The sequence below is a fragment of the Neoarius graeffei genome, chromosome 9, assembly GCF_027579695.1.
Source record: "Neoarius graeffei isolate fNeoGra1 chromosome 9, fNeoGra1.pri, whole genome shotgun sequence".
Classification (NCBI taxonomy): Eukaryota; Metazoa; Chordata; class Actinopteri; order Siluriformes; family Ariidae; genus Neoarius; species Neoarius graeffei.
Window position 1 is genome coordinate 25,084,527 of NC_083577.1, and position 27,678 is coordinate 25,112,204.

The 27,678-nt window shown below is 40.0% G+C and overlaps 1 protein-coding gene across 1 annotated transcript; it reads left to right on the top strand.

Moving 5' to 3' along the window:
- Nucleotides 1-27,678, top strand: LOC132891544 (interferon-induced protein 44-like). The gene is made up of 9 exons (XM_060929229.1): nucleotides 1-305; nucleotides 757-789; nucleotides 4,581-4,847; nucleotides 9,646-9,676; nucleotides 15,265-15,457; nucleotides 15,569-15,709; nucleotides 15,892-16,063; nucleotides 24,998-25,098; nucleotides 25,214-27,678. Exons 2-9 carry the CDS (start codon nucleotides 765-767, stop codon nucleotides 25,382-25,384), a joined length of 1,101 nt encoding a protein of 366 aa, XP_060785212.1. The 5' UTR covers nucleotides 1-305; nucleotides 757-764; the 3' UTR covers nucleotides 25,385-27,678.

Sequence of the window (27,678 nt, forward strand, 5' to 3'; positions counted from 1 at the left end):
TAATTTTCATTGTTCATGTAAGTATGCATGAGGAATGTTCAAGCATGTTCCACCATACATGAAGAATCATCAAACAAGCTCTAAAACAAGCTATAACTATATAACAGGGATACAAACAGGCAGATACATTTAACTTTAAATTTCTCAGAAAAAACCCTCCCCCTGTTTCCTCAAACTCAAACACACAGCAGTAAAAGTGAAAGAAAAACGAGCACTCGACGGGAACAGAAGCTGAGTTGTACACACAGAACGGGAGGAAGAGAAACAAACACAGACCCCAAATTTCATTCTCACCTTCACACAAGGTAAGTGTTCTTTATTTAGAAATGTCATATGTAATGTCTAAAACTCACTCACTCACTCTCTCTCTCTCTCTCTCTCTCTCTCTCTCACACACTCACTCACTTCCTCTATCTTATATGTATACACAAACACATAAAACACACACACACACACACACACACACACATAGTTGTACTGAATATCCTAAAGTAGAATAAAGGACCCACTGATTGCATTGTTGTTCTTCATTTTGAGATATTCTCATTCGTAAGTGCTTTGTCTGATAGATACAACATGGTGCTATGCTATTCACCACTTTTACTTTCTGTTCATTTTTACTGGGGCACCTTCTTCATTCTCTATCTCGCTACAGTATTTAGCACTAACGAGAAGAGTTTCTAATATGAACAGGATAAAGCAGCTAGAGATAATGAGATGAGATTAATATTTCCTTTTTTCCCCCCCTCAATATAGGTTCAAACATGGGATCATCTCCATCCAGACCTGGTATGTAACACAATCTGAGTTAGTGAAGCATTTAATTAAACAAAGTTTTATTTTAAATTCAACATCTGTATGACAGTAATATTAAACTCAATATTGCAGTGGGTAGTGCTTCTCTGTCTACATGCATATGTATATGTTTTCAGTAATTTTTATTCAGTATATCGAATGAGGGGCACTTCAGATTTAAAGCCAATTCCTCATTCCACAATTAAAAAAAAAAAAAAATCCAGCAGTGACCCATGTATCTGGTGCACTCTTGCAGATTTACTCCTAATTTCTAGTCCTGAATATGTTATGGAAGGGATACGTATTGAATGGTGTACTGTTTACGTCTGCACATGGCACTTCCCCCTAAGCTAACATATTATCAGATGAGTGGCTGATAGCAGATGCAAGTGCAGTTTCAGCATGCTTTATTAACAAGTGGCAATCAGTCAAATCCAAAAACATGAATCAAGATCAAGGTAAAAGAATTTGTAATAATATACAAGCCAATGAGGCAAGAACTATGAACATGGAATGATAAAACAACAAACAAAATCTTGAAAGAGGTACTGCACATGTGTGCAAAAATGGGCTTTTTGATATGACTGTACTTTGATGAACAATCAGTGCAGGTGTAAATATTGACAAATTTACCATTTTTAATAAAAATCAGGATTTTATGGGTTGAAAGTGGCTGAAAACACTGTCTAATGGTTAAAATCATCATGGACCTTGCAAGGCCAATACTGATATACAGTGTCTTGCAAAACTCCCTTGGTGTTTGTCCTGTTTTGTCACATTACAAGATAGAATTAAAATGGACTTTTGGGGGGTTCGCACTATTTGACTTACACAACATGCCTACCACATTAAAGGTGGATTTTTTTTTTATTCTGACAAAAACAATAATCATGATGGAGATAAAAAATGTGGCGTGTACATAGGTATTTATCCCTTTTCATATGAAACCCCTAAATCAGAGCTGGTCCCACCAGTTAACTTCACATGTCACATAATTAGTTGATTAAGATCCACCTGGGGCAGCATGGTGGTGTAGTGGTTAGCGCTGTTGCCTCACAGCAAGAAGGTCTGGGTTCGAGTCCCGTGGCCGGTGAGGGCCTTTCTGTGCGGAGTTTGCATGTTCTCCCCGTGTCTGCGTGGGTTTCCTCCGGGTGCTCCGGTTTCCCCCACAGTCCAAAGACATGCAGTTAAGGTTCATTGGTGGCTCTAAATTGACCATAGGTGTGAATATGAGTGTAAATGATTGTTTGTCTCTATGTCAGCCCTGCAATAACCTGGCGATTTGTCCATGGTGTACCCGGCCTCTCGCCCATAGTCAGCTGGGATAGGCTCCAACTTGCCTGCGACCCTGTAGAACAGGATAAGTGGCTACAGATAATGGATGGATGGATGGATGGATGGATGGATGGATGGATGGAAGGAATGGCCTAATCAAAGCAAAGATCTCAATCCAGTTGAGAATCTGTGGCATAACTTGAAGATTGCTGTACACCAACACAACCCATCTAACTTGAAGGAGTTGGAGCAGTTCTGCCTTCAGGAATGGGCAAAAATCCCAGTGGCTAGATGTGCTAAGCAAATAGAGACACACCCCAAGAGACTTGCGGCTGTAATTGCAGCAAAAGGTAGCTCTACAAAGTATTGATGGGAGGTGAATACCTATGCACACTCCAGATTTTTTGTCATCTTAGTTATTGTTTATGTCACAAAAAATGCACCTTTAAAGTGGTATGCATCTTGTCTCAATCAAATGGTTCTAACGCCTCAAACATCAATTTTAATTTCAGCTTGTAATACGGTATGACAAAACAGAACACCAAGAGGGATGAATACTTTTGCAAGACATATATAGACATATATATATATATACTGTATATACACACAGCAAAATCCCCAGTGTTGAATTAACACCCAGAGTGTTTATGTATGTCCAACTGGTCACAAATTAACTCTGAAAGTGTGAATTGCACACTGAGGATATATAAATTAGTGTGTGTTGCCCATCAAATGTGGATAACTTTATTATGATTTATTTTTAAATTGTATCCTTTTAAATTCTCCAATAATCATAATAATAATAATAATAATAATAATAATAATAGAAAATCTAACCAAGGAATAGGTACCAGTGAATAAAGAGATATTTATTAGGCTATTACATGAACTGAATAATGGGACAATAACTGTAATCATGAAATGGTTTCGGTTCCCAGCTTTTTTTGAAATATGTTGCAAGAATCAAAATTAGGTGGCATGGTGGTGCAGTGGTTAGCACTGTTGCCTCACAGCAAGAAGGTTCCGGGTTTGAACCTCACAGCCAACGGGGGTCTTTCTGTGTGGAGTTTGCATGTTCTTACTTCAGTTTCCCCTACAGTTCAAAACATGCAGATTAGCTAAAAATACCCAGCCACTTGGGTTGCACAAGCCTCTACAGACTTGGTGCCGGTCCCAAGCCTGGATAGATTGGGGAGTGTTGTGTCAGGAAGCACATCCAGTGTAAAAACCTATGCCAAATTAAATATGTGGATCATGATGATCTGCTGTGGCGACCCTTAACAGGAGCAGCTGAAAGAAGAAGAAATCTAAAAATGTAATCTAATGTCTAATTAGTTTAAATTAAATCTTATGTAATTAGAAAAGGCTAAAATCTTTATTAGCCTAATCTGTTAACCTTATCTATGTCTATGCATTTAGAGTGGGATAATCCACTAACATGTTTTAATGCACATATTAATTTGATTCAGATATGCTGATAATATACAATACGATTCATGAAAAGTCTTACCTTTTAAAAGAGCATCACAAATTATTTGTTCTGCTGTAACTCTGCTGCACTGCTAGTATTTGCTGCTAACTTCCCTGAACTACTGAGAGGCTCCATGATCTTACATTGCCAAAAAGATTGTCCATTGGAATGAATTCGACACTATAACTATAACTATACTCACTCACACACACACACACTCTCTCTCTCTATACATGGCTCTTGGCTGTGAACACGTCAGTAAGCGTGGGACATGGACATTGCTGTCAATGATGGCCAATGTCAGCAGGCCATGATGCTCTCTTGGAAAGCATAGTACAGCACTGATTTTGGTGCTGAAATGACATACATTATTTCACACTTTCTAAATTTCAAATATATTAGCTGATCCAGATGTATGTTTTACTGTAATTTTAAGCAGTTTAATAATATATGAAAGGAAAAATTATTAAAAGATTAGATGAAGCATCCTTTTGTTTGAAGACTGGGAAATTGGCTTGATATGTACATGGCCGGGCGGCACGGTGGTGTAGTGGTTAGCGCTGTCGCCTCACAGCAAGAAGGTTCCGGATTCGAGCCCCATGGCCGGCGAGGGCCGTTCTGTGTGGAGTTTGCATGTTCTCCCCGTGTCCGCGTGGGTTTCCTCCGGGTGCTCCGGTTTTCCCCGACAGTCCAAAGACATGCAGGTTAGGTTAACTGGTGACTCTAAATTGACCGTAGGTGTGAATGTGAGTGTGAATGGTTGTCTGTGTCTATGTGTCAGCCCTGTGATGACCTGGCGACTTGTCCAGGGTGTACCCCGCCTTTCGCCCGGAGTCAGCTGGGATAGGCTCCAGCTTGCCTGCGACCCTGTAGTACAGGATAAAGCGGCTACAGATAATGAGATGAGATGAGCTGTACATGGCCTGGAAATTCATGATATCATATGAACAGCATGAGATGATCATGCATATAAACATGAACATATGAAATTAACCATTCAGTGTATCTTTGTAATTTCTTTTTCTGGTCTGTCTAACAGAATTTGTCACATTTCTGGCTAATAGACAAGTTTCAGAAGGACAAAATGTTGTTCTTTCCTGTGATGCAAGCACAGAAGATGTAACAAAATCATGGGAAAAGAATGGCAAAAAATTGGATTGTGTGCAGGGCAAGCATGTTGTGAAAAACGTTGGTAAAAGGTGCATCTTGGAAATTTCAAAGGCTGAGACAACTGATGAAGGGGAATATACCATAACCTTGACCAACAAATCAGGTTCCATCTCATGCTCTGCCTCTGTCAGAGTCGGTAAGTAACATAATACATTATTCCTTAATATAAAGTCAGTAAACTAAACAAATTGCTAATAATAACTGTTCATAATCATACAAAGGGTGTGCTTAATCTTATAACAAAAATGGGACACAGAAAGCAGGTACCACATCACATTAGATCTTCTATACATAGAGTCATGGGAAAAATAAAGTACACCCTCCTTCAATTCTATGTTTTTATTTCTCAGGGTCTAAATATCAATTGTGTTGTCCTCATGAACTTCTATAAACAAACAAATAACCTCAGATGACACAAAGGCAGAACAGATTTTGATTTGATTTGATTTATTTCTGGATTAACACATTTAAACAGTAATCCAAAGGATAACATGCAAAAGCAAAATACTTATTTCCAGCATGGTCTTTGGTGTTACACAGAAACATATAGACAAGAGACAGATAGACTCAGACTTTAAAAGACATACATTAAAAAATTAGGAGGAGAGAAGGACATCACATAAAACAAAAATTAAAAAATAAATAAAAAAACACAAACTGCTGAAAATCTATTCAATTTAACAGTGAATGTCCACCTTATTCCATAATATCTGCTTTACCTGTCTTTTAAAGATCCCTCTAGATGTTCAAAGTTTAATAACTGTGGGTAAACTATTCCATGCCATGATACCAGTGTAAAAAAAAGATTTTTTAACTGCATTATTTGCTCTAGGCACCATGCAGGAACGGATGCTGGCCCTAGTGTTATGATTGTGCTGCGTGTGAATCATGGTCACATTAGAACATAAATATCTGGGGGCGTAACCATTAACAATGTTAAACATATGGTTCAATTTAAGCTGTTCAACTCTTAAATGCACAGGAAGTAGACCAGCTATTGTAAACTCCTCCCTACCTACATGAGAACTAGGGGATGCTTTTAACAGGTACTGGATAACATTGTTTTGCAGCACTTGAAATTTGGTTCTAAGCTTCATTGTCAACCCAGAAAACCATGCAGAGCACGCAAAATCCATGTGACATTGAATCAAAGTTTATACTAATAATTTCTTTACAAAAAAAATCTAAAAACTTTGTCTTGTGGTATAAAAACTTTAACTTTTTAGAACATTTAGCTAAGACTTTAGCTGCAATGAAATCACCTATAAGTGATTGATCCAATGTTAGACCCAAATATGTGACACTATCCTTGGACACAATTTCAGACCCATTACACATCACATTCAAAGTATTTGATTTTAACAACTTCCTTCTTGTACCAAACAAGATTGATTCAGTCTTGCCCAGATGCATGGAGAGTTTATTGTCCACAAGCCACTGATTGACAGACTCAAGCTCAATGCCAAGAGTATTTTCAATGTCCTTGACATTACACCCTGGGACAAGCAAAGCAGAATCATCGGCATATAATAGTAACTTGCACCAAACTGCAGCTGACATATCATTTATATATATTAAAAATAACAGGGGCCCCAAGATCGAACCTTGGGGCACCCCACATGTTATACTCTGTGGATCAGAGAGGGTCCCCTCAACATCACATACTTGTGTCCTGTCTGTTAGGTAAGATGTGAACCATTTAATTGCTGAGTTTCTAAACCCCATACACTGTAACTTAGAAATTAAAATATCATGGTTAACAGTATCAAAAGCTTTTTGTAAGTCAAGTAGAAGCATACTAACATAATTCCCTAAATCAAAATTCTGGCGCACATAGTGAAATAGATGAATGAGACAGGTGTCAGTAGAATGTACAGCTCTAAAACCAGACTGGAGCTCATATAATAGATCATGTCTGATGAGATACTCTTCCACCTGTTCATATACAAGACGCTCAAAAATCTTTGACATGGTAGACAGAATCGAGACCTATAATTCCCAACATCAGCTCTGTTATTTTTCTTAAAAAGAGGAACCACCCTTGCATTCTTCATGTCGTTTGGAAATACACCCTGACCTATGGACAGGTTTATGACATGGGCAGGAATACTAGATGTAACCTCAGCACTATCCCTGAGAAACCTGGAAGGGATAAGGTCCAAGCCAGTGGCCTTATTTACTGACAAGGTGGAGAGGCTCGCTCTAACTTTATCCTCTGAGACAGGTCTAATTACAAATGCATCCGCAGAGACATTTTTGCTTCTATAAAATGAGTTAACAAATGATTTGCCATATTTATCAGAAGCAGCTGGCAATTTATTAACCAGACTGGCAGCAACAGTTGTAAAATAATTGTTAAAATGACAGGCAATCCATCGCTTATCAAAACACATCTCATCTTCAATGGTAAGCCCTCCTCTACCAGACTTTGATTTGGATTTTGCTGTCGATCCCATATCATTTTAGCCTAGTAAACTAGACCCACCCGCCTAGCGTCCAAAAATATTTTTTGCCTAGCAAATGGGTCTAGCCTCGCACCATGTAAACAAAAACACCCCGGGGATCAAATCGTGCCCGCCAATCACAACGCAAGGTTTTTGTTTGGATTCTTTGGGCGGGCTTTTGCAGGAGTGACGACAAAGCTGCGCGACGCTGGAGAAAGCGCAACAGGGAAGATGGCTACGGGCTAGTGAACAGCACGCGTTTGACTCCACTTTGGAATCAGTTTTAGAAGAATTAGACTTGGAGTTTTCGTTGAAACATGAGCAGGAAGAGGCTCTCCGCTCATTCCTTTTCAAGAAAGACGTTTTCGCTGTTTTGCCGACCGGCTATGGCAAAAGTCTGATCTACCAGCTGGCTCCGCTGGTAGCCAAAAGGATGGGGCTAGTTTGTGCAGTACGAAGAATTAATAAACGGCTTTGAAACATTACTTTTTGATTGTTTCTTATTTTCCCGTTATTTTAAATTTAAGGGAAATTATTTCACCAAACACCACTAAATCAGTTTAAGCAAGCCCTTGAAAAACCCTTGGAAAAAAATGTGTATGTGGTACAGACTCCAAACTTGTGGTCATTATCTGCAAACTTCTTAATATCTAGAACCTGTTTATTAATTAATACACATTTTGAAAAATTATTTATTTCAAGGCCTCCCCCACTGCTTTCTGTCGCTCTGACTATGTCACAGTCACTGTTGCGCTGATTGGTCAGAGCGTTGGCCTATACGCACAGAGACAGTTTGAAAGACAGCGGTTTGTTCCTCCTACCCGCTTCGGAAATGTCTACGGATCGAGGCCAGACTAAATATTCACATTTAGTCTGGCTTGCCAGGCTAATATCATTTAGAATTTGATGAGATTTCAATGTAGCCCTGTGATGACCTGGCGACTTGTCCAGGGTGTACCCCGCCTTTCGCCCGTAGTCAGCTGGGATAGGCTCCAGCTTGCCTGTGACCCTGTAGAAGGATAAAGCGGCTAGAGATAATGAATGAATGAATGAATGAATGACCACAGAACAGTTTTCCACTTTGCCACAGTCCATTTTAAATGAGCCTTGGCCCAGAGAAGACGTCTGCGCTTCTGGATCATGTTTAGATATGGCTTCTTCTTTGAACTATTGAGTTTTAGCTTGCAACAGCGGATGGCACGGTGGATTGTGTTCACAGATAATGTTCTCTGGAAATATTCCTGAGCCCATTTTGTGATTTCCAATACAGAAGCATGCCTGTATGTGATGCAGTGCCGTCTAAGGGCCCGAAGATCACGGGCACCCGGTATGGTTTTCCAGCCTTGACCCTTACGCACAGAGATTCTTCCAGATTCTCTGAATCTTTTGATGATATTATGCACTGTAGATGATGATATGTTCAAACTCTTTGCAATTTTACACTGTCAAACTCCTTTCTGATATTGCTCCACTATTTGTTGGCGCAGAATTAGGGGGATTGGTGATCCTCTTCCCATCTTTACTTCTGAGAGCCGCTGCCACTCCAAGATGCTCTTTCTATACCCAGTCATGTTAATGACCTATTGCCAATTGACCTAATGAGTTGCAATTTGGTCCTCCAGTTGTTCCTTTTTTGTACCTTTAACTTTTCCAGCCTCTTATTGCCCCTATCCCAACTTTTTTGAGATGTGTTGCTGTCATGAAATTTCAAATGAGCCAATATTTGGCATGAAATTTCAAAATGTCTCACTTTCGACATTTGGTATATTGTCTATGTTCTATTGTGAATACAATATCAGTTTTTGAGATTTGTAAATTATTGCATTCCGTTTTTATTTACAATTTGTACTTTGTCCCAACTTTTTTGGAATCGGGGTTGTATTTTCTGATGATTGATTGAACCTCCTGTAATATTTCCTCTTAATTCAGCAGCATGAACAGAGTGGCCTTTTTAAAGTTAAAGCGTCCTTTAGTAGACCTGTGTGCTTTAATGTTCTCTCATTGAGCACATCCTTCTGATGACAAATATGGTTGTCAGTGCCAGGATGTTACATACTGTAGTGGATGTTCATACAGATATCAAAGAGAGAGAGAGAGAGAGAGAGAGAGAGAGCATACCTAGGCCAGGCAGAGAGAGGAAAAAGAGGTGACCAAGTAAGCAATTTTACTGTATTGATTTTCAGGAAATGCAATGAAAAATTCCAAAATTTTCTGAGGGCAAAACCCCACAGACTCCCAGACAAATTTATCTTGCCACCACTTTCCAAATCAAACTTACCGGTAAACCCTTGCACAATTGTTATTTAGGCACTGATTAATAAAAATCATGGAATTAAAGGAGGATGAACTTTCTTTCCCTCTACGAATTTATTACAGTAGTTTACACTGCAAATGTGCATCTTTTGGAAATATGGGACGATAAGTATAGTAGTAAACATACTATGATAATATTTATTGTATTAATAACGTTAATTGTCGTGTTTTGTACAGAAATAAATGAATGGAGGAAAGTGCAATGGAGGTAAGATTACAAACATATTTTGTATAATGCAAGTTATCATTAGCTATACAGTGGTGCTTGAAAGTTTGTGAACCCTTTAGAATTTTCTATATTTCTGCATAAATATGACCTAAAACATCATCAGATTTTCACAAAAGTCGTAAAAGTAGATAAAAAGAACCCAGTTAAACAAATGAGACAAAAATATTATACTTGGTCATTTATTTATTGAGGAAAACGATCCAATATTACATATCTGTGAGTAGCAAAAGTATGTGAACCTTTGCTTTCAGTATCTGGTGTGACCCCCTTGTGTAGAAATAACTGCAATTAAACATTTCCGGTAACTGTTGATCAGTCCTGCACACTGGCTTGGAGGAATTTCAGCCCAGTCCTCTGTACAGAACAGCTTCAACTCTGGGATGTTGGTGGGTTTCCTCACATGAACTGTTCACTTCAGGTCCTTCCACAACATTTCGATTGGATTAAGGTCAGGACTTTGACTTGGCCATTCCAAAACATTAACTGTATTCTTCTTGAACCATTCTTTGGTAGAACTATTTGTGTGCTTCGGGTCGTTGTCTTGCTGCATGACCCACCTTCTCTTGAGATTCAATTCATGAACAGGTGACAGGTGATATTTTCCTTTAGAATTCGCTGGTATAATTCAGAATTAATTGTTCCATCAATGATGGCAAGCCATCCTGGCCCAGATGCAGCAAAACAGGCCCAAACCATGATACTACCACCACCATGTTTCACAGATGGGATAAGGTTCTTATGCTGGAATGCAGTGTTTTCCTTTCTCCAAACATAATGCTTCTCATTTAAACCAAAAAGTTCTATTTTGGTTTCATCCATCCACAAAACATTTTTCCAGTAGCTTTCTGGCTTGTCCACGTGATCTTTAGCAAACTGCAGATGATCAGCAATGTTCTTTTTGGAGAGCAGTGGCTTTCTCCTTGCAACCCTGCCATGCACACAATTGTTGTTCATTGTTCTCCTGATGGTGGACTCATGAACATTAACATTAGCTAATGTGAGAGAGGCCTTCAGTTGCTTAGAAGTTACCCTAGGGTCCTTTGTGACCTTGCTGGCTATTACACGCCTTGCTCTTGGAGTGACCTTTGTTGGTCGACCACTCCTGGGGAGGATAACAATGGTCTTGAATTTTCTCTATTTGTACACAATCTGTCTGACTGTGGATTGGTGGAGTCCAAACTCTTTAGAGATGGTTTTGTAACCATTTCCAGCCTGATGAGCATCAACAATGATTTTCTGAGGTCCTCAGAAATCTCCTTTGTTTGTGCCATGATACACTTCCACAGGTCTTGGTTTACTCTTCAAGCTACGAAGAAACTGGTCAATGCTACCTTCCTCCCAGTACTGGATTATGGGGATGTCATATATATGCACACTGCCTCATGTACACTAAAAACACTTGACATATGCCCCTTTTCCACCAAAGCAGTTCCAGGGCTGGTTCTGGGCCAGTGCTTAATTTGGAACCGGGTTTTCTGTTTCCACTGACAAAGAACTGGCTCTGGGGCCAGAAAAACCGGTTCCAGGCTAGCGCCAACTCTCTGCTGGGCCAGAGGAAAGAACCGCTTACATCAGCGGGGGGGCGGAGTTGTTAAGACCAACAACAATAACAAGACCGCGAAAGAGCGCCATTTTTAAGCGACGAGAAGCAGCAGCTGTACAAACACAAAGTCATCCATTATTATTGTTGTTGTTGCTGCTGCTTCTTTCGTGTTGTTTTTGCTTCGATATTCGCGCTAAGGTTTATGCAAACGTAGCGACGTAACTGATGTATACAGCGATGTAATGACGTATACAGCGACATAATGACGTGGCTTCTCTTAGCACCGTGAGCTATGGAAAAGCAAACTGGTTCTCAGCTGGCTCGCGAGTTGAACGAGTTGTGAACCAGCACCAGCACTGGCTCCGAACCAGCCCTGGAACTGATTTGGTGGAAAAGAGGCAACAGTGAACCATGGTGCACTGCGTTTTGTTTTAAATGGCAAATCATGTATACATCACTGCCATCTTTATGAGATGGCTGGACTTAGCTCTCTGGCTCTGCACAGATGGATTCACTGGCACATATTCATCTACAAAGCAATTATTGGCAAATTGCCCAGTTACCTTATTAATCTTCTGACCTGGAAAAATAGCACATACAGTTTGTGTTCAAATGACACTCTGCTGTTCACAGTTCCATGCTCAAATACTGAGCTTGGAAAAATGGCTTTCAATTATTCTGCTCCTTCATATTGGAACCTTCTCCAAAAAGACATACAGCTTAGTGTATTTATTTCACTAGAGCACTTTAAACAGCTACTAAAAAACTTGAAATCAGACTGTTGCACATGTTTCCAATGACCCTTACCTATGCCCCCTTTCTCCATCAGATTTCTAATCAATTTAATGGGCTTTACTCTTCTTTGTTTTTGTTCCTTGCTTGTACTGTCTATTATATGTAGCTTCTTTTATCTTTCCTGTTTGTTTTGATGTTGTTTTGTATTGTATACTTTGTTTTCTTTGTCTTAATAGTATGTATTTATATTGTCTATATGTACTCCCTGACCTGGCGACTTGTCCAGGGTGTACCCCGCCTTTCGCCCGTAGTCAGCTGGGATAGGCTCCAGCTTGCCTGCGACCCTGTAGAAGGATAAAGCGGCTAGAGATAATGAGATGAGAGATGAGATGAGATATGTACTCCCAGGGCTCCCTTGCAAAAGAGATTGAATATCTCAATGGGATATCACGTGGTAAAATAAAGGACAAATAAAATAAAATAAATGTGTTGTGAAGATCAGACTTTGATAGATCCCTGTTCTTTAAATAAAACAGGGTGCCCACTTACACCTGATTGTCATCCCATTGATTGAAAACACCTGACTCTAATTTCCAGAGGTGGGGACTTGAGACTTGGGGACTTGGACTCGAGTCGACTCGAGTCACTGTTTTCATGACTTGTGACTTGACTTGACAAAACATGAAAATACTTGAGACTTGACTCGGACTTGGAAGTTTAAGACTCGGGACTTGACTTGACTTGACACACGATGACTTGAGTGACTTGAGTGTTATTTCCATCGTGTTTTTATTGTGAAAATAAAATGTTATATGCACATACTTCAGTAATTTTGATTGCACTGCCGTTGCGTTGTCACTGCCCTGTCCATCAGGCACGCTCTCTGCGTGGGCTATATACCGGCACGCCCCATGCCACGATGTGTTCACAGATTTCACATCATATCATCATGTCAGCCATCCCAAAAGTAATCACTTTCGGCTTCAAGGGCTACTGCCTAGAAGGTAAATGACGAACGGCGCAGTGCAAGATTTGCAACGTGACGATTTCTGACAGCCAGACCACGACCTCCAATTTCGTCCGCCATTTGAAGATTCATTCTGCCCAGTAAGTTTATTAATGTGTTGTTATTTGGTGATAGCAGCTAAACTCCTCGTTAGCCAATGTTAGCCACGAGAGTGAGCGGTAGGAAGATTTTAGCCGTTGCAGATGTAGCTAGGGATTCAGCTTATTATTGTGAAATTCTTATGTGAATGCTGGTAAGCAATGTAGTTACGTCAAGTTTAATGATATTGTATATCAGTAGTAGTAAGTTGATTGTGCACTTTGCAGTCGTGATGCTGAATAACATAAGCAGCTTCCTACCCTGTTGTTCTGTTTCAGGGTTAAGCTAATGGCCAGCTTGTGAACATGTACACGTTCATGAGCAGTACAAATTCGTGTAAGTGTGTTCGTGTACATTAGCCAGACTGTCCATAGGGCATAGAGGCAGGGGAGTTTATCATAGCCGTTTGAAATAGCAGTGCAGCAACCTGCACATTTTTTTCGTCACACTACCCGATCAAAAAAGAAAAGAAAACTCCGTCCCACTGCCTATCATGCGCTATTGAAAAAAGTGCCACGATTTGGATTCACCGGCATGCCACTCGCTGTTTGAATACAGGCTAGCAGCAATACTAAACTCTGCAAAATAGGCTGACTGTGTGCGGGAGTCTTGGTTCCCGCTGTAACACAGTGTTACGAAAATAAATTGTGCAGTCATCCAAACCATGAATTTACATTTAGTATATCAGGCTACCAGGCCCCCAAAACAATGGTTTGAATGACTACAATTTAGAGAGCACAACTCTGTAACTGAACAGGTGCATTGGATATTTCCCAGTGAGGTAATTTAAAAAGTCTCTGGGTAATTGTTCAAGGAAAGACGAATCCCGCGCACTGTCCTTTCCGTATTGTTCCCGAAACGTTGCACTTGTGGTAAGGAGGACAGTGCGTTAGCCACGACCGAAACGTTGTGAGCAAAGTTCCTGTGGAAAGGAATGCGCGAGATGCATATTTCATTTAACATTTATTTTCGTAACAATCTATTATAGCGGGAACCAAGACTCCCGCGCCAAAGTCGTTCTATATGTCCACGCTCCGCACAGGCTGAGGCAGCCTCGGAGAGGGAGAGAGTGAGAGAGCGCTTTTGCACACACCTCTGTAGCTTGTCATATGGGGTAAGATGATGTCACTTTTGCACGGGCGAACAGGTCTTCTTTTTGAGACCTTAATTATGTCTGACACATCTCTCTATCCTTTGGGGTTTTTTTTTTACCGGCGCAAACATACATCGAAGTCACTTCAGGTTTCTCCACGTGTATCTTATTAATAATAATCATCTCATCTGACGTGATTAGAGATTGGAGGAGCTCATGCCCCTGTTAACCCAAGGTGTCGTCCTACCCTCTTTTAACTATGCACATAACAGAATGCCAATTCTCTGTTTATTTTTCTTGTTGGCTGATGACAATGTGAGAAACTTAGTTGGCTTTCAATCTTGCAATCAATTTTGCCATCAATAAATAACTTTGTGACATTATTACTGTTTTGTTTTATGTATTTTACAGAACATGAGTATTTAAAATGCAAATATTGAACAGGTTGGGCACATGTGCCAGGGATGTTTACTGACATTTACTTATGTATTGCCTTTTCAATGTATTAAATTCATATTCTGCTGCTAAAATTACGCCAATACGCCTAAGGTGACTTGACTTGGACTTGACTTGACTTATTATAGGACTTGACTTGACTTGACATAGCCTGTGACTTGACTTGACTTGCCCAAGACAAAAAAGACTTGGGACTTACTTGGGACTTGAAGGTTAAGACTTGAGACTTACTTGAGACTTGCACATGTGTGACTTGGTCCCATCTCTGCTAATTTCACCTTCAAATTAACTGTGAATCCTAGAGGTTCACATACTTTTGCCACTCACAGGTATGTAATATTGGATAATTTCCCTCAATAAATAAATGACCAAGTATAATATTTTTGTCTTATTTGTTTAACTGGGTTCTCTTTGTTTACTTTTAGAACTTGTGTGAAAATCTGATAATGTTTTAGGTCATACTTATGCAGAAATATAGAAAATTCTAAAGGGTTCACAAACTTTCAAGCAACACTGTACATATATAAAATGGCACATGTGCACTGAGTTGCTATTTATTGCTACAAAACATATCACAAATATACTATAAAACATGTAAATATAAGCTGCTGGAATCACACTTTTTCTTTTCTTAGAGAAACAGTTATGTTGGATTCCCTCAAGACATTTCAAATTTGTAATGAAGTCCAAGAGCTCCGCTTCCTATTGCATGGACCAGTTGGAGCAGGAAAGTCCAGCATCATAAACACCATCGGATCCATTTTTGAAGGACGTCAGTCTGTTAGCTGTTCGGTTGCTGCAGGATCTACTAAGAGTCACACTCTATATGTGAGTTCATATTATGCAGTCCAAAGTCTGTGACTTCTTTTTGCCTAGTATGCATGACACAACTAGCTAGGTAAACATTCATAAATATCTTTTTTTCTGTGGTACTTTCAGTATGAACGATTTAGATTTGCAAATGAAAATGGATCATTTCCTTTTGCCTTCCATGATGTAATGGGTACAGAAGCAGAATTTGGGGTCCTCACTGAAGATATCATCCTTGCTTTAAAAGGGCATATGAAAGAGGGTTACCTGGTAAGATAACACTTAACCTTTCGTGTACAACAATTCACTTTACTGTGGTTGGATATTCACACCATATGTAAATCAGTATGTTGCTATGTCAGTATAAAGCCTACCAGTGTAACCAGCGTAACTGTACTATCATCCAAGCCAATTTTGTATGACCACACAAACACATTTTTTCTTTTCTTCAGTTTAACATAAAAACTCCACTGTCTGAATGCAACCGTTATTACAACCAAAATCCCAGCTTGAGTGATCAGATGCACTGCCTGGTGTTTGTCGCACCAGCTGACAAGATTTCGATGATGAACAGAGATCTTATTGGAAAACTGAAGCATGTCAGAGATGCAGCAAGCAGAATGGGTGAGTCAGTTCATCAGCTCAATAATATTAGTTTATCCTTGTCAGGCACAATTAAATTTTATTTTTATTCGGTGCTCTCAGGGTAACCTGCTATTTTTGTGGCCAAGAACAAACAAGGATGGGTATGATAGCACAACAACAAAGTGTGAGGCAATCAAAATCCACTACTGCAATAGACCTTCTATTGGAAACATGAGGCCTAAGTTATATTTTAAAATTAAGCCTTAACAGTGCTTTCCCTCTTTTGTATAATCCAGAGTTGTGGATAAACAATTTGTCATCTGACTTCAACATGACTAGGCTTCTTCAACCAACCCCCAACAAAATGCAAGGAAATACAAAATGACTAAATGTGAATTTTATTATTAACAGAATAAACATATCTGTTGTGTTGTGGGTTTTTTTGTCTATCTTGTCTTTCCACCATAGACCCTGCCAATGATGAAATATGCAAAGTATTTTTTAAAGAGAGGAGATGGTTTAATTGATTGGGTATGCAGTGACATACTTAACATCACTTAATGTTACCATTTTAAGTTTAAAGATTTCAATTTTGTCTTGAAAGAGTGTCCAAATCTTAAGTAAGCACCTGAAGAGGAATTTAATTGCTTTGTTGGGGCGGTGGTTTCAGCCATGATGTCAGAAATAACACCGGCAATCCGAATTTGGAGCAGCCTCCAAACATGGCCGCCATGGACTACAACTCCCAAGCACTGCAGCACTTTCCCTCTCCTGAATTCTAATCATCACTACAGCTATTCAAGAGACTCAGTCACAAACACCTAGTGCGAAGTATCGCTCATTGTATCCATACCGGATCATACCGAGCCATTTATCCCGAGTTATTGACTCTCCATGACTTTGACCCTGTTTTCTGTTAATCCCTGACTCTGAACTTTCACCTTATCTCTGACACACTGTCTGTACGACCCCCTTCTCAACACTAACCTTGTTATTAGTTTCACAATTTGGAATTGGCTCCCAGTTTATGATGCACCCGCTCTCCCCTGTGACTGCATCTGTAAGTGCCTGCACCCTGACACATGAGTCAGCTGTGTTATCGTGCTAGGCCCTGTACAGTTGTAAAGTTTCCTTACTTTAGTGAGATAGCTTTCTGCAAACTATGGTTGTAAAAACCATGCTTGCAACCATTGATTGGGTACCCAATCAATTAAACCATCTCATCTCTTTAAAAAATACTTTGCATATTTCACCATTGACAGGGGCTTTGATGGAAAGACAAGATAGACAAAAAAAAACCACACACACAGCAACAGACAGGTTAAAGATGTTTTAAAACTCAAATCATTGAGACAGGAGTTTAAAAACATCTTTCTTAGTGACTAGCTTGAAATCAAATCAAGCAGGTTTAAGTCATATGAGGTTCAACAATTTTAAAGAATGTTGGGAGGACTTTATCATCAGTGACTGTCATTCAATTTCTGTTTTTAAGATTATAACTCTGTTATTCAGCTTAAACAATGTTATTCATGTAACTACTAAGAACTATTCAGCAACTACAATAAAACTGATGGAAAAGGGATGCAATTAGGACAACAATAACTGTACACTCACCATCCACTTTAATAGGTACACCTGCACATCCATGCAGCTATCTAATCAGTCAATCATGTGGAAGCATCAGTACAATGCTAAATAAATAAATAAAAATCAGATACAGGTCAAGAGATTCAGTTAATGTTAATGTCATCAGAATGGGGGAAAAATTGGATCTCTGTGACTTAAACCATGGAATAGTTGTTGGTGCCAGATGGACTGGTTTGAGTATTTCAGAGGCTGCTGATTTCCTGGGATTTTTGCACACAGTAGTCATACAGAGTTCACAGACAGTGGTGTGGAAAACAAAAACAAAGAAATTCAGTAGGCAACAGTCTTGTGGGTGGAAAAGCCTTGTTGAAAAAAGGTCAAAGGAAAATGCCCAGATTGGTTCAAGTTTCTAGGAAGGAAAAATTAACTCAAATAATCACTTATTACAACCATGGTGAGCAGAAAAGCATATCAGCATGCACAAAGTATTGATCTTGAGGTGGTTGGGCTACAGCAGCAGAAAACCACACTGGGTTCCACTCTGTTATTATGAACACTGACTCAATGAAACTGAAAAGTTGAAAATTGGGAGGGGGAATCCCCTGGTCTTTTCAGTCATCAACTGTCCAGCTTTAATGAGTTTGTATCCATGATAGCCTCAGATTGTTCTTACCTACAATCTGAGATGCTTTTGGGGATGATGGGACAGGTATCAAAGGAAAATTTTGAAGCAGATGCAGGGTGAGAATTGACCTCAGCATTTAATATTCACCAGACAGTAAATTAAGGATGCAGAATATGCACATGGTTAAAAAAAAAAGGAAGATGATTAAATGCATACCTGCGACCCTGAACAGGATAAGCGGTTATGGATAATGGATGGAAATTGACCGTAGGAGTGAGTGTGAATGGTTGTTTGTCTCTATATGTCAGCCCTGCGATGACCTGGCAACTTGCCCAGGGTGTACCCCACCTCTCGCCCATAGTCAGCTGGGATAGGCTCCAACTTGCCTGCGACCCTGTAGAACAGGATAAGCGGCTACAGATAATGGATGGATGTGTAGGTGCAATAGGCTTATCAAATCAGTCTCATGTAAAAAGGGATCAGTCTCATTAATCATTAATTCACGTGTCTAATAGTTTATAGCTAAACTGTTAAAATCACTGGAATAACTTGGTGGTGATGTTGCTATAGTTTATTGAGTATTGTAGCTAGAATGTAATACGTTTACTCTAGATCTATAACATTCACATAACAACCAAATGGGCAAAGACAATTAGAATACTTTTCTTGGCAGAGGTTGGCATTCAGTGAATGTTGTAGCAATAAACAGGACACAGTTTATTCCAAAGATACCATTTAATGAAATAGCTGACGTGAATTAGCAAACTAATACTGATCAAATATAGCAACAATAGCAGCCAAGGAATAATTCAATATAAATGGTGATACAATGTATACAAATAAGAATCAGTAGTGTATATGATAATTAAGGCACTAATGGTGATCAGAAGTAATAAGCTGTATGCCAGTGTTACAGTGTAGGGGCGAGTGGATGTTAAAATGTGATAGGGAAATCACGTGTTTGTGTGTGTTTGTGTGTGTGTGTGTAAGAGTGTGTGTGTGAGTGTGTGTATGGAATGGGAATGGAATTCGCGAGCCGTGCCAGGCTACGCCTAGAGACAAGGAGAGCGTGCGAAAAAGAAGAACAAAGGAATCTGTAGTTTAAACTAGTTTTGGCTAGGCCTTAAACCCAAATTCTACTCAACCCTTAGCTACTCCTGAAATCCCAATGTTGAGGAGTGGAGTACGACGGGGGGAGTTAAAAAAAGAGAGAGAGAGAGAGAGAGAGAAAATGCATGCATCAAAATGTGTACATTTAAACCATAAATGAATTCAAATGAACAACACTCTTCATATTAACTAGTCACAACTAAAGCTAACAATTGCCCAGATACCAGCCTTATGTGAGATTGCTCTTGTTAGCGATTGAAAGTGCACCTTCCATATCCAAAGACAGCGCGGGGTGCAGATCTCGGGAGAAAGCAGTTGTTCCTTTCACTTTTAGCTCATCAGCTGAAGATCTTCGGTGTCCCGTCAGTCATCCGATGATCTGGAAGGAATCTTGTTTATAGTTCGTCGACGTTGAGAAAGGGAAAAGGGATCCGGTCGCCTTTTCTCTTTGAAATACTGCGTGGGCTGCAGTAACTACAGTGCCTTGAAAAAGTATTCATACCCCTTGAACTTTTTCACATTTTTCCACCTTACAACCACGAACTTAAAAGTTTTTTTATTGAGATTTTTATGTGATAGACCAACACATAATAGCACATAAATGTGAACTGAAATGAAAATGATAAATGGACTTCAAAATTTTAAACAAATAAAAATCCGAAAAATGTGATGTGCATTAGTATTCAGCCCCCCTGCGTCAATACTTTGTAGAGCCACCTTTTGCTGCAATTACAGCTGCAAGTCTTTTGTGGTATGTCTCTACCAGCTTTGCACATCTAGACGCTGAAATTTTTGCTCATTCTTCTTTGCAAAATAGCTCAAGCTCAGCCAGCTTGGATGGAGAGTGTCTGTGAACAGCAATTTTCAAGTCTTGCCACAGATGCTCAATGGGATTTAGGTCTGAACTTTGACTGGGCCATTCTAACACATGAATATTCTTTGATCTAAACCATTCCATTGTAGCTCTGGCTGTATGTTTAGGGTCATTGCCTTGCTGGAAGGTGAATCTCCTTCCCAGTCTCAAGTCTTTTGCAGCCTCCAACAGGTTTTCTTCCAGGATTGCCCTGTATTTAGCTCCATCCATCTTCCCATCAACTCTGACCAGCTTCCCTGTCCCTGCTGAAGAAAAGCATCCCCATAGCATGATGCTGCCACCACCATGTTTCACAGTGGGGATGGTGTGTGCAGGGTGATGAGCAGTGTTAGTTTTCCACCACACATAGCGCTTTGCATTTAGGCCAAAAAGTTCAACTTTGGTCTTATCTGACCAAAGCACCTTCTTCCACATGTTTGCTGTGTCCCCTACATGGCTTCTGGCAAACTGCAAACGGGACTTCTTATGCCTGTCTTTCAAAAATGGCTTTCTTCTTGCCACTCTTCCAGAAAGGCCAGATTTGTGGAGTGTATGACTTATAGTTATCCTGTGCACAGATTCTCCCACCTGAGCTGTGGATTTCTGCAGCTCCTCCAGAGTGATCATGGGCCTCTTGGCTGCTTCTCTGACCAGTGCTCTCCTTGCTCGCTCTGTCAGTTTAGGTGGACAGCCATGTCTTGGTAGGTTTGCAGTTGTGCCATACTTTTTCCATTTTTAAATGATGGATTGAACTTCTTGAGATGTTCAGAGCTTGGGATATTTTTTTATAACCTAACCCTGCCTTAAACTTCTCCAGAACTTTATTCCTGACCTGTCTGGTGAGTTCTTTGGTCTTCATGATGCTGTTTGTTCTTCAGTGTTCTCTAACAAACCACTGAGGCCTTCACTGAACAAGTGCATTTATGCTGAGAGTAATGCCGCTTTTCCACTACAAACGCGGCTGAGCCGTGCCGTGCTGAGTCGAGCTGAGTCAAGCTGAGCGGGGCTGTTGGAGTTGCATTTCGACTACAACCGCGCTGAACCGTGCTGGCTGGAAGTGGGTGGACACACTGGGTGGAGTTAGCGAAAGTGGGTGGACGTCACGTGATGTAGTTAAGCAGCGCAAACAGTAACATCAGTGACAGTGGCGGAACAAGTCAGAGCCGGGCCGGGGGCGGGGCAAATGACCGGGCCCTTTATTAAAGCTTATCATAACATCATTTTAGGCTACAAAATGTCCGCAACTGCGGTGTTTACCAATTTCAACACTACCGGGTGCAACTATGTTATTTAGTACATCAAGTCCTTCAAACGAACATGTAACTCAGAAACAAAAAACATTAGGATACTGTACATGGCTCATAATAAAACATCAATAGCCTATACTGCGCACATTATTTGAAGGGCATACGAATGAGCGCTCAGAGGTTGCAACGGTGACAGGAAGAGTCAGAAATAAAAGGAGGGCGGTGCAAACCTCACTGAATGCACTGTGTTTACCAATTTCAACACTCCGGGGTGCAACTATGTTATTTTGTACATTAAGTCCTTCAAACGAACATGTAACTCAGAAACAAAAAAACATTAGGTGACATACTGTACATGGCTCATAATAAAACATCAATAGCCTACTGCGCGCATTATTTGAAGGGCATACGATGAGCCTTGCGCTCCGCGAACTCGTCCACGATGCTCTGTATGTCACTGATTCAGTGAGCTTTTAAGCGGTAGTCTCACGACCCGAATAGTAAACAATAAACATGGAGGACATGGAGTCGTTAGTGTTGCTGGTCTTGGTGCTGTGGCTTGTTGTCACCGACAACGCGGACAGATACTGGCAAGAGCGTATAGATGAGGCGAGGCGCATAAGGCTTCAGAAATTCTCGTAATTCGTAATTATTCTCCTTCCGGGTTTGCGGTGTTCACAGATCCCAGCGCACTCGCGGGGCGTGTGTGGGCATGTGAGGACACTCCTCCTCACCAATCAGTGCACAGGGGAGTGTCTGCTCACGCCCCCAGCCTCACTCAGCACGGTTTGGCTCGCTTCAGCCCCACTCCAAAACGGTGCGAGTTTTAGGGGCTAAGCAGGGCTGAAGCGAGCTGAGTCGTGCTGGTTTTTGGTAGTCGAAACGCGAGCCGTGTCAGGCTGAAGTGAGCTGAAGCGAGCTGAAGTGAGCTGAAAAAGGGTAGTGGAAAAGGGCCATAAATTACACACAGTAGGACTCTTAACTAATTAGATGACTTCTGAAGGCAATTGATTGCACTGGATTGTATTTAGAGGTATCAGAGTACAGGGGGCTGAATACTAATGCACACCACATTTTTCAGATTTTTATTTGTTTAAAATTTTGAAGACCATTTATCATTTCCGTTTCACTTCACAATTATGTGCTACTCTGTGTTGGTCTATCACATAAAATCTCAATAAAAAACTTTTAAGTTCGTGGTTGTAAGGTGGAAAAATGTGAAAAAGTTCAAGGGGTATGAATACTTTTTCAAGGTACTGTAACTGGTTCAGTTATTATTACAACACTGCGAAGGTCAAATTCATTGAACTTTGGCTAAAGGTCCGGTATCAATAGCTCGTTCTTTGTTCTTGCCCTTCGGTAGCACCGATGCATCGGCTTCTCTCTTTCACACGTGGAATCCACTGCCAGAGAGAAAGAATTTAGATTCCGCCGTAGGTTTAAAGCAGTCACTGTCTTTGGTATCCGGTATCATCTCTGTACCCAATACCATTACAGGGAGTCAGAAGAATGGGCGGAGATAGAACATGGCATCGAGTCCAGGGATTGGTATGTTTAAAAAATGGTTAGTATGGTTACAGGCATGGCAATCCATCCCTATGGATGGATGGATGGATGGATGGATGGATGATTAAATGCATTATATGTTATACCAATGGATAATATGGGCATTTTGTTATTTTCAACAAATCAGTCCTTGTTCCTGAATATTAGCCAAATATAAAAGGCTGAGCAACTTTTCTGCAGTCACACAGTCTTTTTCTCTTTTCTCTTTCTGTACTGTAATAATCACACTTGGAAGACATGTTCCTGAGATGGAAATAATGTAAAACTTGTTAGCAACACAAACGCCACTATTAGAAAGCTGAATGCACTGACTCACATGCTTCTCATTTTTACATTGAGACTAAATCTTGCGCTACATAACCGCATAACTTTGGATCAGATTACATGTAATGTACATATAAATTAAGACGATTCTTTTAAGTTCGTTTCTTAAGACACGTATTTTTAAGTATGTTACCTCGCTTGTTGACAGTTTCGGCGAACACTTCCGCCTTCTTCAAAACAGTCACCAGATGTCGAGTGGTGACGTGCCTTATCAGCTGATGTACTCTATGGAGGCGTGAACGTCCCGCCCAATTTGACAGGTAGTCCACGCCTCCTGCTGTCAGGTCGCTGCCCCAGGACTGCGCTCCAGGTGTGTGACAGCGCGTACGCTCCCTCATCCCGGTTCATCGTTCTCTGCGCCCGCTTACGTATCTCCACTGCCTCCAAAATCCAACGCTGGTATCTATTCTCTTCAGTGCGAATGACTCTGGCCTCTTCCCAATTCATAATATGATTATGTCGTTTGCAGTGGTCTGAAATGGCTGATTTTAAGTTTTCTTGGTTTGCTTTTTCTTTTTCGGATCTTGTGAGTCTTTTTGTTGTTTCTTTTTCACATTCTAATTGGTGTTCTTTCCTGCGAGTGTGGAAGCATCTGCCCGTTTCACCAATATAGACTTTATTGCATGAACGGCAAGGGATTTCATATATGACATTGCATTTATTGTCCAGTTGTATTTTATCTTTGGGGTGAACTAGCAGCTGTCGGAGGTTCTTGTATGGTTTGACCGGGGTGTTGATGTGGTATTTCCTCATGGATCGTTGGATGCGTTCTGTAACTCCTTTTATATATGGTAATGTGACAAAGCCCCGGTTTGTTTTTTCTGTGTTTTTTCTTGTTTGAGGCGTGGACTACCTGTCAAATTGGGTGGGATGTTCACGCCTCCATAGAGTAACATCAGCTGATAAGGCACGTCACCACTCGACATCTGGTGACTGTTTTGAAGAAGGCGGAAGTGTTCGCCAAAACTGTCAACAAGCGAGGTAACATACTTAAAAATACGTGTCTTAAGAAACGAACTTAAAAGAATAGTTATAATAATCAGACATAATGAATTTTCACTACATATAAATTAAGACGGTTACAGTTGAGAATCCAGCCAGCATCGCATTGCAGTGATTAGCACTGTCACTGTACAGCAAGAAGGTTCTGGGTTCAAACCTCACAGCCAGTGAAGCCCTTTCTGTGTGGAGTTTGCATGTTCTCCCCATGCCTGTGTGAGTTTCCCCCACAGTTCAAAGACAAGCAGATTAGGTAAAATACCCAGCCACTGGAGTTGTACAAGCCAGTGCATATTTAGTGCCGGTCCCAAGCCTGGATAGATTGGGGAGGGTTGCATCAAGAAGGTCATCCAGTATAAAACCAATGACAAATCAAATATGCAGAACAGATCTTCTGTGGCGACTCCTAATGGGAGCAGCTGAAAGGAGAAGGTGGTTACAGTTGAGAATCCATATAAACTGTTCATTTGCAATCAAAATGCATTCATTTGGATTGGCAGAAACCTTAGTATGGAAACATAGACAATGCTATCAGTAAAGTGTAAGATCCAATAAACCTTATATCTAAATCTTTAATCAGGCTGCAAAACTCCACCACACTGCGAGGATTTACAATGAAATGAGTGATTGAGTTATCTGTGTACTGCCTGCCTATATTACAGGAATCCCTCAAGTGGTTTTCATGACAAGAGTTGACTATGCATGTCCAATGACAAAGGAGAATTTGAGAAACATCTACAAAAGCAGAAAAATCAGAGAAAAAGTAAGTAATTTTGCTAGAGCAAGATTGTATTTCTATCACTGCAGAGATTCCCAACTACAATTTTGAAACTAACAAATTAATGACATCTCGTGTGTATTTTTGTGTGTGTCTCCAGATTCATGAATGCAGTAATGTACTGGGTGTGCCTGTGAATTGTATCTTCCCTGTATTGAACTATCATGAGCAGACCCATAAGCATAAGGATATAAACTGCTTGATGCTGGATGCCTTAACACAGATTATCAACTGGGCAAATGATTATGTGGTCAGAAGGGCCAACATCTAAAGTTCACATCAACAACCAATATGTGAATCAAGAAATTTTATGTAAAATATGAAAGCCTGCAATGATTTGGTGACTTGTTCAGGGTGTACCCTGCCTCTTGCCCATAGTTATCTGGAATAGACTCCAGCTTGCCCATGACCCTGCACAGGAAAAATGGTTACGGATAATGGATGGATGGGATGGAATATGAAAAGCATAATGACAATTCACCCAGTCCTTAGTCCAAATTAATCAGTTGATGCAACGCATTTTAAAACATGAAACTTGTTTATACATGAACAGTATATTCATGATACGATCCAGGTTTTGAACAGGGCTTTAATGATACAAATATACAATTAACATGTATCCTTTGTATATAGATCCAAAAACCCTAGCCTGAATATTGAAAGTTACACTGCACTTCATCATGCTTCTTTAGTGGATGAAAGGTTTTGAATTTTTACATGATCATTATGAAATTGAGTGCACCAGTAGCACAGATTAAACAATTTACAATTCTGGTTAACGGGAACATTTCATATGCAACTGTAATAGAATTCTACATATTGCTTGAATTACTACATGCTTAAGATATTTTATGCTTAGCTCATTTCACCTTTAACATATTAGGTTTCATGATAGTTATATTAATCATGCTTTTGTTTTTAAAAATCTGATGTATTATACAAATTAAAGGTTAAATATACCTATAAATGGGAAGCACGGTGGTGTAGTGGTTAGCACTGTTGCCTTACAGCAAGAAGGTCCTGGGTTCGAGTCCAGTGGCTGGCAAGGGCCTTGCTGTGTGGAGTTTGCATGTTCTCCGTGTCTGCATGGGTTTTCTCTAGGTGCTCCGGTTTCCCCCACAGTCCAAAGGCATGCAGGTTAGGTTAATTGGTGGCTTTAAACTGACTGTAGGTGTGAATGTGGTTGTTTGTCTATGTGTCAGCCCTGTGTTGACCTGGCGACTTGTCCAGAGTGTACCCCACCTCTCACCCATAGTCAACTGGGAGAGGGTCCAGCTTGCCTGCGACCCTGTAGAACAGGATAAGTGGCTACAGATAATGGATGTATGGATGGATAAACCTATAAAATGCCCCTGTGTTTGAGTTCACACTCTTTTTCTAAATACATTTTAAATTATTATATTTATATTAAATAATTAACCTGGAAAAGACATTTTAAAAATGAGTAGCTTAGACAACACAGTGGAATGGACAGATCAAGCACATTTCCTGCTCCACATACTACAGCAAATGTACACATTAATGGCACTCATGGGCAATTTGAGAATGTGACTGAAGTTAAATTGTTTATCAAAATTCAGCAACACTCACAATTAATTGCAATACATAAAAGAATACTTTGATTTATTTGATTCATGGACTCTTTGAGACAAATGCATGGATTGAACATGAAACTAGACAATAAACCCTTTAATGCATATTTTTAAATTCACACTTTTATTTGATTTTGACTGAGTTCTCTCATTACTGCAACACATTTCACAATCTACAACCTGATATTTTTTGATATTTCATTGAAACCTGGCATATTTTCAAAACGATATGGCAAAACTTAAAGATCATGAGATATAGACTCTGCGCAACAAAGAGCAAGCTACTATTTTCCCATTTATTAAATTAACATTAAAGATGAACAAAACCCCAAAAATAAACTCCTAGAGAATGACAGATAATATCAATACAAGACATGTTTAAGTGTCCGCTTGTTCATATTTGTACCTGTATACTGTGTACAGATTTTATTTTAAAAGAAAAAAAAGGTCACTGGGCGCTGACATTTCACGCTCTCTAAGGTTCAAATATTGCGCTCTGAGTACAAATCACATGAGAGAATCTGAGATTGTGATGTCACTTACATGCCACATGACTTACTGAGGCTGAGATCTAATGGATACATTGCTTCTAAATTGTTGTTAAAAACCGTAAAGATACCCGTGTGAAGTGTTTGGCTGTAAAAATAAGTCTGATCTTTGAAACAGTGAAAACACACATGTAAACAGTGAGCAGACTCATACCCAGCCTTTGGGAGCCTTTTGCTCCCGGAAAAGTCAATTTCTTGCCACTCAGTGTTGCTGTTGTTTTCAAAATAAAAAAAAAAGGCAAGGATTTTTTAATATAACATGAGAAAAGTGATCTTTTTAGAAAGCAAGGATCACATTGCTATGACAGTGGTTATTGCTTACTAGTATCTGTATCAGTACTGTGTATGTGTTATCTAGCTGAGTGAGATTTAAACTTCATAAAAGTGAAGTCTGTTGATTTTTTTTTTTGCCAATAAAATTCACA